This window comes from Aegilops tauschii, chromosome 7 (genome assembly GCF_002575655.3).
Source record: "Aegilops tauschii subsp. strangulata cultivar AL8/78 chromosome 7, Aet v6.0, whole genome shotgun sequence".
Classification (NCBI taxonomy): Eukaryota; Viridiplantae; Streptophyta; class Magnoliopsida; order Poales; family Poaceae; genus Aegilops; species Aegilops tauschii.
The window spans coordinates 389,562,499-389,575,345 of record NC_053041.3 but is presented as its reverse complement, the minus strand read 5'-3'; the positions used below and the strand labels follow the sequence as shown (position 1 = coordinate 389,575,345).

General features: G+C 47.3%; 1 protein-coding gene across 2 annotated transcripts; it reads right to left on the bottom strand.

Moving 5' to 3' along the window:
• Positions 1–1,248: 1,248 nt before the first annotated feature.
• On the bottom strand, positions 1,249–10,501 carry LOC109755941 (lipid droplet phospholipase 1). 2 transcript variants are annotated; one of them, XM_020314818.4, is made up of 10 exons: positions 9,985–10,501; positions 6,384–6,451; positions 5,608–5,678; positions 5,234–5,449; positions 3,807–3,970; positions 3,613–3,668; positions 3,456–3,508; positions 3,210–3,327; positions 1,749–1,846; positions 1,249–1,661 (listed from the first exon to the last, which is right to left on the bottom strand). In XM_020314818.4, the coding sequence occupies exons 1-10, from the start codon at positions 10,131–10,133 to the stop codon at positions 1,593–1,595; spliced, it is 1,062 nt and encodes a 353-aa protein (XP_020170407.1). In that variant the 5' UTR covers positions 10,134–10,501; the 3' UTR covers positions 1,249–1,592. The 2 variants fall into 2 exon arrangements, with proteins under 2 accessions (XP_020170407.1, XP_045087947.1); XM_045232012.2 differs by lacking the exons at positions 1,249–1,661; positions 1,749–1,846 and adding an exon at positions 2,270–2,327.
• Between the last annotated feature and the right edge of the window lie 2,346 nt (positions 10,502–12,847).

Here is a 12,847-nt window from a genome sequence, read left to right as displayed (position 1 = left end):
ATAGAAAATCTAACTATGGAGAAGTCTCCGCATGTGATCTTGAACATCTGGTGGTATTCATTCCACTAATCAGTGGCCGTACCATATGCAAGCATCCACAATGTAGCTGTGCACGTCTGGTAACCAGAGAATTCAATCCTTCCTACGGTATGTTTCTTCAAGATGAAGTAGTCATTGTAGGACCGTGCACCATTGTAGAGCCTATCAAAGACATTTTTGCGCATATGAAAGTGTCGAAAAAAATTGTCCACGAATAGGGTAGCGGGGGCGGTACCCTATTCCAATTGCGCACTCGATGGCTCTTGATCGATCTCATGTAATTGAGAACATGCTCTTACACATGCTCCGCGTCTGCAAGGACCATCTGCATCATCGTCGTTTCATCCGCATAGTCCTCGTCGAACGAGTCGCCGGACAACTCAACGTGGTGCTAGTATATGTATTCCATGTCTGATTGGTTGCTTCAAAGAAGGGGCAAAAATTTAACAAGGGCATTTCACCAAACACTCATCGGGCATGGTGACCATCGCAGGGACGGATGGTACCTACATGGCGGACGGACGGGAGGTCTGGATCGGCGGTGGAGGACAAGTGGCATGGAGACCGGGTGTAGCGATGGAGGTCACGGAGTTTCGGGAAGGGCTTGGCGGCCGGCTGAGGTGGTAGAGAGCGAGGGCGTTAGCGAGAGAGAAAGCGGATGCAGAGAAAGAGAGAAGGATGAAGACATGGGTCCGAACAGAGTTTTGGGTGGGCCGTAGGTGTCATAGTCCAGCGTGGCTTGTGTCCGGACTTCTAACGGATGGTACCTACACGGCAGACGGATGGGAGGTCTAGATCGGCGGTGGAGGACAAGTGGCATGGAGAACGGGTGTAGCAATGGAGGTCACGGAGTTCCGGGAAGGGCTTGGCGGGTGGCTGAGGTGGTAGAGAGCGAGGGTGTTAGCGAGAGAGCAGGGGCGGAGAAAAGAGGGAAGGATGGAGACATGGGTCCGGACAGAGTTTTGGATGGGCCTTGGGTCTCAGAGTCCGACATGGCTTGTGTCCGGACTTCTGCAAAGTCTCTCGATTTGCAAGAAAACAGACATTCTGACTAGTCCATGGATCGATGTGAGACGGTGTTAGATGGCAAACAGTGTCCGGGCAGCTCAGCCCAAACATTTGCGGGAGGAGTCCACTTCAGAGATGCCATAGCCAATTAGTTTTAGTACCATCGCGAGCAGGGATGTACATGTACTACACGGCGGAAAATAGTGTCACATGTGAGATTGGTGACAAGGCACATAATAACGATACATGTGTCCAACAAGGATGGTGTTGTTTTCTCCGTTCCGACGTGATCTTTCTTTGCAACGGACGGCACGGAGCAATTCGTGGCACTTACTCTTATATACAGTCATTACAACGCACTGTTACACACCGTTAAGCAATAAATTAACAATCTAGATCTAACTTGATACTACCGGGCCTCCCCTGTGGCTGTGGGCTGACTGCGGTTTTCTTCTCGAGTCACTAATGTGTGTAAGTAGAGGTAGGACAGCCTCTTCAGTCTGGAGCTTCAGGTTGCATTGCTAGTGGCATTGCCAAGGAAATTCTCAGAGCTGGAAGTGGTCTATAATGTGCTGTATGACGTCCGCTCCTTCGTTCATAAACGCATACTTGACCTGCGACGACAGAGAAAAAATAAGGGATGACTTGGTCATGATTTTTATTTTCCATAATGCAAGGGTCAGTGAAGGCCGGCACGGCACCTGGATAATGCTGTGCGCTGCGAAACTCCGCATGCTCGTGTGGAAGCTAACATCTACCTTTTCCCATGAAACGCGTCTCAGCCCTGTCACCATTTTTTCTACATGATGACAGCATAACGGGAAATGAAAAAAAGATGGTGTCAGTTTAAGGAAAGTATTTTCACAATCTTTCAGGACAAAATATTGGTGCAGATTCAAAAATAGATCAAATGTACTTCAGTGTACTTCAGATATCATGACAAGGTCCCAGTCTTAAAAAATAGATCAAATATTGAACTCATACAGAACACTATGGGCAATGACTAATGATGCTACTTTGTCTATTTTCCAACAATGCTACTGCTTACCATACAGAAGAAGTCAATAACTACTGTTTGCGGTAGCATTGTGAGAAACATAAGACAAAATGATACCTATTTAGTGCCCCACCAAGATTGCAGTCATCAAGTTGAATGTTGACTGTTGAATACCAACAATGAACTGTGAACAGATAACTTGCTTGCCAATTAGTTGTGACTAACCTTCCAAGTCTTAACTTCCACATTATAGAGTCAACAAACCAGGTTTACGGACACATACCTAAGAAAAGGACACGGCATTGGGTCGGCTCAAATATTATAGGAATTTGAATATCACTATCCAGGCTACTTTGAAGATATTATATTGCGATATCTCACAGGAAAAGATCAAAACTACTAAAGGCGGACGGCATCACATGAATTAGTCAACTAAGAACTGGCAGTGCAGGTAATCTCCACAAAGGAACCGATTTGAAACTACACTGTCCAGGAGAGGTGCTAACAAATGCAAATCTATCATATGATGGCTTTGTGGCCCTCGCAAGTCTATAAACAATCCTCAACAGAAATACAATTTCAGTGGACTTTGCTATGTTAACTGTTCCACACACAGAACAAATAGACTACCATCTCCTAGTTGTCAAATTATGTTAGGCGTTGCTCAAGTCTGAAACTTCAAACGCTAACTGCCCCTGAAATTTTCATGAACACTCTGCTGTCAAAGGTGTGAGATTTTGATGTGGAACTACGCAGATTCTTGCAAATCATTTAGTTTACTTATTCAGCATAATATTAATATGTAGAATATCCTAATCGTATGATAGGAGGATTGAAGCAGAATAACTCGGTAACATTGTACAGTTAATGGTCCATTCAAAAATAACAAGTGCCCGGTCGTAAGACCAAAATGGCACACTAAATTGTTCTTGGTAAAAATAACATCTTTTGTTTTTATGATTAAACAGGTGTAATTGATTTAGGAAATGTTGGATTCATTATCAACTATGTAACATTACAAATATTATCTACATAAGGAAAATTAAGCATGCTAGAACAATGACTCAGTATGAAGCATCAATGGGAGATAGCACCGACTTAAGACTGGTCAAAGATTCAAAAAAGGAAGAGAAACAGACTTTTTGCATGTAACAATCAAACTAACCTTCCAGTAAGTCAAAATCGCAATCTGCTGCCAAATCTTGACACTTCTCATCGCTGATTTCTTCAGAGTATTCCTCATGTACAATGTGAGGATACTTCTCACATACAGATTCCTCCCACTGCAAATCATGATGAAACAGAAGGAATATTTTTACATAAGAATTGTGATATGAGAAAATCATGTTGTCCTTGTCAGATAATGGTCCAGAAAAGAAGGCATGAACAATCAGAATCAATAAAAAAATACCTTAGGCAGCTCGGTGTTTCTTCTAATAGATGATGTTCTCCAGCCAACAATGTCTGAATGTCATGAATTTAAAGAATTGACAAGTAAAAGCTAAAAAGCCTAGATGAAAAAGAACAATGTGAGTACTACATAAAAAGATATCAAATAATTAGGATACGGTCGCAACCAGCATTAGCATATGCCACTCGTCGTTTAAATGCTCGCAAAGCAGATCTAAAAAAGTTTAGTTACCCAGAATTAGTATAGTTATCACATACCATACAAGCCAGAATTAACAAAACATTACTTGCAAGAGAAATAGAAATAATCGGAAGCGATCCAAAAAAAACCGAAGGGCAACATAAACCTTACATAAAGTAAAGATTGCCATAATCTTCAACCATACGCTGCAACAGTGGCGGTTCTCCCTCAGCACTATCAGTAAGAAAAAGATGTCTCCCAGTTCTCCTAAATATCCAATGGATGACACGAGAAGCAACCTTCTCAATCGTAATGAATCCAAAGAGGAGTGGAACCTAATAACAGTGAAGAACGCCACATCAAACAAAGAATATATATGGTTTCTCTACCAATAGCTCATGGAAGGAAGGAATGCATATAATCTGGAGCAGAAAAGCAAACAAGCAATGTATGTTTAGAGTCTGATAATATCACTAGATTCGTAAGTCAGCACGAATCAACTGTACAAAATGGTTTGTTTATCCAATAAACTGTTCCAAGATCATAGATATATAAGTCAGAAAAATGATTCAGTGAAACAAGGAAGTAAAAAGTGTGATTTCCATCTGTCAAGTGTCAACTATTGCCTGAGTGCGGGTTTCATCCATGAGGCTGTTTCAAAATGAAGCTCTGCAGGATTTTATTGTAGATCTCCTGAAGGCAAGAGCCAAGAGGCATGGCAACAGTTTGTAACTTTCTTGTAATAGAAACGCATCTCTTTCTTCCTCCATAATTCTAGAAGATATTGGCAGTCCCTGTGGGATCCTTCTATGTGTATCACAGCCAATGAAAACAAAACTATGCAGGTTCACAATATTGGCACTCATTGTCGGGCCCTTCTATGTATATCAAACGCTTTTAAGCCAATGAAAACAAAACTGTGGAGGATAACAATTTTTTGCGAGGAGTACTCAAGATAGTCTTGAGAGGAGTATTTTTAGATCTTAGAGGGGTAAGTGCTCAGAGGCATTGCAACAGTTTTGTAAGTTTCTTATAAGAAAAGGTTTAAATTCCTTCTCTCTTTTTTTCCTCCAAAACCTTGGAAGATTGGGTATCCCTTGTGGAGCCACTTAATGTGCATCAAATGCATTGAAGCAAATGAAAACAAACAGTAAACATCTAGTACTCAAGCATCTCTTATAAGTATCCAAAACTTTAATACTCCCTCTGTTTCGGTTTGAGTGTAACTTTGGCCATGGATTTAACTAACAAAATATGAGTAAATTACCACAAAAGGTATACCATTGGAAACTTCTTTCGAATGTGAATTCAATGATATACTTCTTGTGGCACATATCTCATATTTTGTTGGTTAAATGAAATCGGTTGTCAAAATTAGACTCAAAAAACGAGAGGGGCTAGCAAACTGGAACGGATGGAGTATACGACTGTACGAGGCATGCAAAAACAAATGAGATTTGACATAAGAATACTGGAACATAAATGAGCAAATGGCTATGTATTAGTTCCAAAACAGGTATTATCCGCACTGTTTCAAATAAACAAATTTGAACACATGAAAGTCAAGGTGGATAAGGGGAAAACAGTCAACAAAGTACCTGCTTGTTTCCTCGAGAACCAAGGTGAGGCGTTGCTACGGTTATAAAGTTCACCGCTTCCAACCCGCATATGGTTCCTTCAGCTTTGCTGTCAAACGTGCTATTTGGATGTCTATAAAGTTTTGCAATTGCATATCTTGCTACTAAGCCTCCAACGGAGTGTGCAAGAAAAGAAATTTTGGTGAGCTCTGGCTTTCGACTAATTACATCAAGAACCTGAGTAAGAAGAGAACAATAGCACGTTTCAATAGAAAAATCAGTATGGTGTTTTGAACGCAGAAACCTTTCAATAGAAAAAATCAGTATGGTGAATCAGCTAGCCTCTTTATATTTAGCCCCTCAAGTACAAATCATCTGTTGCATATGGCAATTACCTCATCTGCTAAGCGTTCTCCCATAACATCGACACCGTCTAGAGTCAATGTGTTCATGTTTTTCTCACTGCCTGCAAAGTCGAACAAACAAGTCTAAATAACCAAATCTCGATGAGTAAACTTATAGACTACCCATGTTTCCCTCGAAGTTACAAATTCATAAAGGGTTCCAAGTTTGCATTTCAATCATGGTACATCAGGTACAACGTTATAGTTGAAACATGCCAAAATATTAGTTCTATCTAGACCATTGGTGTTAGTTCTCCCATAAAAAAATATCATGTTTAATAGCGATGTATTTAGTTTGAAATATACATTTTTAATGCAGCCTTGTCAAGAACATCCCTGTGATTGACTACTAATTAATATCCAGATACACACATGTGCACGCGCCACACAGCTTACCAACTGACATTATGTTAAACCATTTCTGTGTGAGTATCCTAGTATCCTTATCTATAGTTCAGAATGGAGCAACTCTGACAGATCTATGACTAAACATCGTTGTGACAGTGACATGTCAAGAAAAAATAGAGATATACTCATCGATATAAAAGAGGCGGTTTCACTTAAATTTTAGGTATGTGAAAGAAATAATGAACAAAGTGCCCAATGGTTACTTATTTACTTTTTGTCAAACAGACATACATTTCATTGATAATTATCAAATTAATTTATAGAACAAAACAATGGCATGGATGATTAAAAAAATAAAGCATGAAAATTAGGCAAATTAGCAAATCTAGTTGGTTAAAGCACAAAATCCAGTAACTTACAATGCACAATTACATCATCAGGAAGCTGCTTCACAAATTCGTTGGCTGCGTATTGCCAGTCATTGGTACTGCTCAAAGGAAAAGATAAACAGACTGATCAATAAGAGAAGATTTGAGCAGAAGGGGTTATCAGTTCAGAAACGAAAACACAAACTTGGCAAGCACTTGTAAAGAAGCACATCTAGATGCCATTTTTGAGAAATGAAAAGATCAACGATCAGCTGTAACTAAGAACTGGACCTTGTCTCAACAGAGCATGCAAACAATCTTATTTATAACCTACTAGTACTCCCTCTGTAAAGAAATATAAGATCGTTTAGACACTAAACGATCTTATATTTCTTTATAGAGGGAGTAGCTTTTGCTTGGCTGTTCCAAGGGGTGTGGGCCTAACCTAACGAACAAACAGCGGGTGATTGACTGAGCTGAATGGGCGGATACTGATCTTTTCTATTGGCAGATCATCGAGCATAGAGCTTCTTTGGAACGGACGATTGCTAGACAGCGCGCCCGCATCGCCTCACTCAAAGATGGTGACGCCAGCACAGCCTTCTTCCACCGGCAGTGCTCGTTTCGACGACAGAAGAACCGCATCTTCCGCCTCTCCGCGAACGGCCTGCTGCTCACCGACCACAACGAGATGGCCGAGGATGCTTTCCGGCACTTCGACGCCCTGCTTGGGACGGCGATCGAGCGCGACCACACGCTGGATCTGTCGCAGCTCATCGACGGAAGTGATCTTTCCGATCTTGATGCGGCCTTCTGCCCGGAGGAGATTTGGGAGGCAGTCAAACGCCTGCCCGCGCACAAGGCACCCGGGCCCGACGGCTTCAACGCCGAATTCCTTCGCGCGTGTTGGAGTATCGTCAAGCAGGACTTCATGGACGTATTCCAGCAGCTCTTTGAGATGCGCGGCCGCAGCTTCTGCAAGCTCAACCAGGCACTTCTAACTCTGCTTCCGAAGCGCGCCGACGCCCTAGAGCTGCGAGACTACCGGCCGATATGCCTCATTCACATTGTGGCCAAGGTCTTCGCCAAGGCCCTCTCGCTCCGGCTAGCTCCAAAACTTGACCACCTTGTCAGCCGCAATCAAAACGCATTCATCCTCGGACGGAGCCTCCACGACAATTTCATGCTCGTCCGGCAATCGCTCAAGCTATTGAGCCAACTTGGGGGCCCCCGGGTCATGCTCAAGCTTGACCTCACGCGCGCATTCGACTCCATATCTTGGCCATTCCTCTTTGAGGTCTTGCGCCAATATGGGTTCGGTCATCGCTTCCTCGAGTGGATTGCCATCCTCCTGTCCTCGGCGAGCACCCGGGTCCTGTTGAATGGTGTGCCAGGACCTCCGATTTGGCACAGGGAAGGGCTGCGGCAGGGCGACTCCCTGTCCCCGCAGCTATTCGTGCTCGCGGTTGACACCCTCGGACGGCTGATTCGACGCGCCCACGACTCGGGCATACTCTTGCCGCTGCACCCGCGGAGGCCTATTCCGGCTATATCTTTATACGCCGACGACGTCATGCTATTCTGCCATGCCACGGAGAGCGACATAACTGCGGTCAAGGAAATACTTGGCCTGTTTGGCGGAGCGTCCGGCCTCAAAGTAAATTACGCCAAGAGCTCGGCCACGGTCTTGCATGGGGAGCAGGTCGCCACTGAGATCATCACCGGCCTGGGCTGTACGACCGCTGCGCTCCCAGTCACCTAGCATACCCTTGACGACGCGCCGCCCGTCCGCCGGTCAGCTGCAGCCCTTGGTCGACAGGGTCGCCGGGCGCTTGCCCACCTGGAAAGCATGGCTTATGAACAGAGCCGGCAGGCTTGCCCTAGTCAAGTCGGTTCTCTGCGCGATCCCGGTGCACCAGCTGCTTGCTTTTGCCCCCACGAAGAAAACTCTGCGGCAGCTCGAGAAGATTCAACGGGGATTCCTATGGGCTGGGCGAGCCGTCGCAAACGGCGGTCACTGCCATGTGAACTGGCGCCTTGTCTCCCGCCCCCTCGAGCTTGGAGGTCTCGGGGTTCGCGACCTAGAGCGCACCGGGCTTGCGCTCAGACTGCGGTGGCTATGGCTCTCGCGAACAGACGAGGGACGCGCCTGGCAGGGGCTGGATCTCCAATTCTCCTGCCACGAGCGCACCCTGTTCTTTGCTTCCACCTACATGGCCATTGGGAACGGCATGAAAGCCCTGTTCTGGGAGGATCGATGGCTCAACGGGCGCTCCGTCGACGAGCTCATGCCGCTGCTCTACAACTGCATCCCCAAACGACGGCGCAAGGTTAGAACGGTTGCCGAAGGCCTCAACGGCAACGCTTGGGCCCGTGACATCCAGGGCGTTCTCAGCCTCCACGAGATCGGTCAGTACCTGCAGCTCTGGCACCGCGCGCAGCAGGCAATGCTTAGCGATGCCCCCGATCAACTGATCTGGAAGTGGACCGCGAGCGGCATTTACTCTGCGCAGACTTGCTACCTGGCTACCTTCCAAGGATCCACGCACTCCTACTCCTGGAAGTTGATTTGGAAGGCGTGGGCTCCCCCGAGGGTCAAGTTTTTCCATTGGCTCGCTAACCTGGATCGCTGCTGGACCACCGACCGTCTAGCCCGCCATGGCCTGCAGCATCATCCGCGCTGTCTCCTGTGCGATCAGGCACCAGAAACGATCCGGCACCTCTTGCTTGATTGCCCCTTCTCGAGGCAGGCATGGCACGAGACCCTGGCGTGGCTGCGCATTCCAGCGCCGATCCCCAACCAGGAGCCCACCCTCATGGACTGGTGGCAACACGCCAAGCACAACATGCCACAAGCACAACGCAAGGCCCTGCAATCCGTAGCGCTCCTTGTACCGTGGCTCGTCTGGAAGCATAGGAACAGCTGCGTCTTCGATAACGCGACGCCTTCCCTCCGCACGCTTGTCGACCGAATCAAGGAGGAAGCCGGCTCCTGGGCTAAGGCCGGAGTGGCAGGTCTTAGAGTAGTCCTCCCCCCTACATGGGATGTGCACTGAGCCTTGTATTTGATTCTCGCTTTATTCGTCCTAGGACGACTGTAACTGACCCCCTACCTATTCAATGAAAAGAAACGCAAGGTCTTTTGCGTTTTCTCAGAAAGAAAAAAAGCATAGAGCTTCTTCTTTCAGTAACAAACCATGTTGTCCATAAAATCCTACAGGATAAAGGATAATTTGGAGCCGTCCTATTCCAAACAGATCATCAGGTGCTTGAAACAAACTCTACCGAACATGCCGTATCATAATCTCTGATTTGACCGAAAAGCACTGAACAATACAACTCAAAGGGCATCCCAACATGCTTGACCATCCAGTTTGACAAATCGCAGTAACTAGTAGTAGTTCTTGTTTTGCAGTAAGTAGTGGTTGAGCCGCAACTGACTCCGCCGACCGAATCCCATGTCCCACTCTAGCATGCCCGATGGCACAAGCAATGCCCCACATTACTTACGGATTCCATTCTGCCATTGGTCCATTCCGCTGCCGGGCGAAACAGATTTGTAGCCTAGCTATGAGTACGAGATGTTGGAGCAAATTCGTGAGTCGACACTAGGCGCAAAACACACGCGGGCGCGGGGGGACGGCGCACGCACCTGCCGAGGATGCCGTGGACCATGACGAGGAGGTGTTCCGGGGCGTGGGAGGAGACGGCGTCGCTCCAGACGTCGACGCCGCCGGACGGGGACTCCTCCGCCCTCAGTCCTCCCTCCTCTTCGACTGAGCCTGAGGCGCCCGCCATCATGGCGGTCTCCTCGGCTGGGTGCGCAGGGAGGCGGCGGGCGATGGGCCGGCGGGACGGAAAGGTGTGGGGGTTGCGACGGAAGCGTCGTGTCCGCGTACGGCGTGGAGGGGAAGTGGGGCCCAGCCCGCGAACGAGGAAGAGAGGGGGGGAGTGTGTGGAGGTTGTGGATCCCCGTGCCCGTGAGCTGTGCCCATTTTACCGACGTGCCTGTCAGGTCTCGCGCTCGCTAGCATCCTCCGATCCACCATGGATGTCGGCACATGACCCCGGAGGGCATCCGGCATGTCGACTACGTAGACTACCGTGGGTAGGGTCACGTGGGGGCATCCCTCAAATCACCGAATCGCCCGCAGATTGCGTGCTGTCCTGACGCAATTTGTCATCCGACGCCATTACACATCGGTCCGTGGACTAGCCCGTTTGACTGTTTTTCTATAAATCGAAAGTAAACTAGGAGTGCTAGTGTTCGCGTTCGGGGGTGGAGTTGGCGGCGGTGAGGAACCGCTTCTGAGCTCTGGAGGGTGAGGGCTCGGATTCGGGGGATGAGGGAGTTGAGTTTGCGTCTTCTCCGATGGCGAGCGTGGTGTGCGTTAGACTGTGGGAGACTTCGTCGTGCACGCCGCGGGGCATGGTGGAGCGGCTGCATCGGGGAGGCGGCGCTTCGCGCCAAGCAGCAGGGATTCACATTCGACGGCGGGGTAGGTCTGGAGTCCTGTGCGCTCAAGTTCCGCGGGCAGGGCGCATCACGGCATAGCGAGATCGTCGGGTGTCGTCATGCAGAGAGTGCCAGCCGGGATCTCTGACGACGAAGTTGTTTGTGGCTGGTGACTCACTGGCCCGTGGGACAGTGGCGGTGCGCCGTGGGCGGCGGTGGCGTCTCTCCCGCCTAGGGTTCTTGAGGCTGCCTCTCATGCGCTCGGGGGGCTCGTTGGGTCTGGGCCTGGTATGGGGCCTGGGCCGCAAAGGCTGCCTGGTGCATGGCGCCTGGGCCGTAGAGGCCCACCAGCTTGGACACGTTTAGTACGGCCCCAACAATCTGGTGGCCGCTAGTGAGCTGGTTCAATCCCAGTCCAGCACCGTTTTTGGCCCGCCCTAGTGTCACGGGCTATAAATTCATGTGGGTGCGTAAGGGCTACAGTGACCTCTTGCTGGGTTTTCCTGCCTCCAAAGCAGATATGCGGTGGCTGGTTCCCTTGGCATTGTCTCTCTCGCATCCCAGATCCACCGCCGCTCCTCAGACCCTTCACCGAGGTTTGTTGCCATGGGTGTGCAAGATAACATGCATTCCTCCAAGTGGGTGTTGGGGCCCCTGTATCCCGTGGCAGATCATCGAAGGGAGCGCGAGCAAAGGGACTAAGCACGGCGATATCAACAGGTGCGGCAGCAGGAACGTGACGGTCGCGAAGGGGGTTGGGGTCTTCCTCCGCCGTGGCAGACCAAGCAGCAGGACAGGAAGAAGAAGAAGAAGAAGAAGAAGAAGAAGAAGAAGAAGAAGAAGAAGGAGAAGGAGGAGGAGGACTGGTACCGTTACGTGTTATACAAACGATTTTTACCCCAACAGAGTTTTAAAATGTCGCCCTGCCTGTGTGTGCGATGGGGGGTCCTTCCCACATGATCCAGAAATCGTCGGCGATAGGCGAGCGGCTACTGATGATTTCCATAAAGTAAACATTTGAGAGGTCGCAGACTATCCCATACGTTAGGCCTCGACGTTACGTTTCTGATCCGAGATACATCCGAAACGATTACGCAGATAAACTCATGTGAAAAAGGTGGATATCACAAACATTTAATCTACGGATGTGTTTGTGATAGGTACATTATCACACACAATTAAAACTGTAAAATGTGTGTGGTGCCACTACTATCGCCTACGTGTCTATTTCATAACTGTGTGCGATAGGTATTTCTATCACACACGCGCTTCATATATGCACTGTCTTGTTTTTGTCTGGTAGTACACACGCATACAGGTTTAAATGTTTGCCATATGCTATGAATTGCACGCGCATATGAGACGGATCCGTGTGTGGTACTGCTAGAAATCCCACCCACATGCATATGAGACGAAACGTCTGTTCAACCGCTGAGTATCGCACACGAAACCGTGTGTTCAACCGTTGTTTCCTTTCTAACCGTATGTACAGTATTTTATTCCATGCTGTTTAATTTTAATTTTCTCTGTAATTTATTATTCGAATTGGAAATTTTAAATTTTGAGTTATGAAGCATGGAATTCAAATATTTCATATTCTCATCTGTCACATCCCAGTTTTTTCCCGAATCTGGTAGGTTAAAAAAATTCACAGGGATTTAAAATTTTTCTAGGAATTAGCTATGGTTGCCTAGGTTTTGTTGTGAATGACTTTGATTCATTTTATTGTTGCCTAGAAGGACGAAAATCCAAATGCCACTAGTGAAACCCTAGCTAGCTTTGGCAGAGATCAAGCCATTCTGAAATATTGTTGGGCACAAGGCTAACCTAAATAAATCCCAAGAATATCAAAGCCAAAATGATTCCCCTAAAAGAATTCGAGTTGGTTTTATTTTGAAATCAATTCAAAGGCCAAAGGGAATTATTCAAAAAGGGTTTTGTTTTTTTTGGCAGCGAATGATATTTCATAATTCCAAATAATAATGTTGACCCTCTGCCATTTTTCAAAAAAGAATTTGGAACATATTTGCCAAAATGAAATTCAAAACAAAAATGTAAG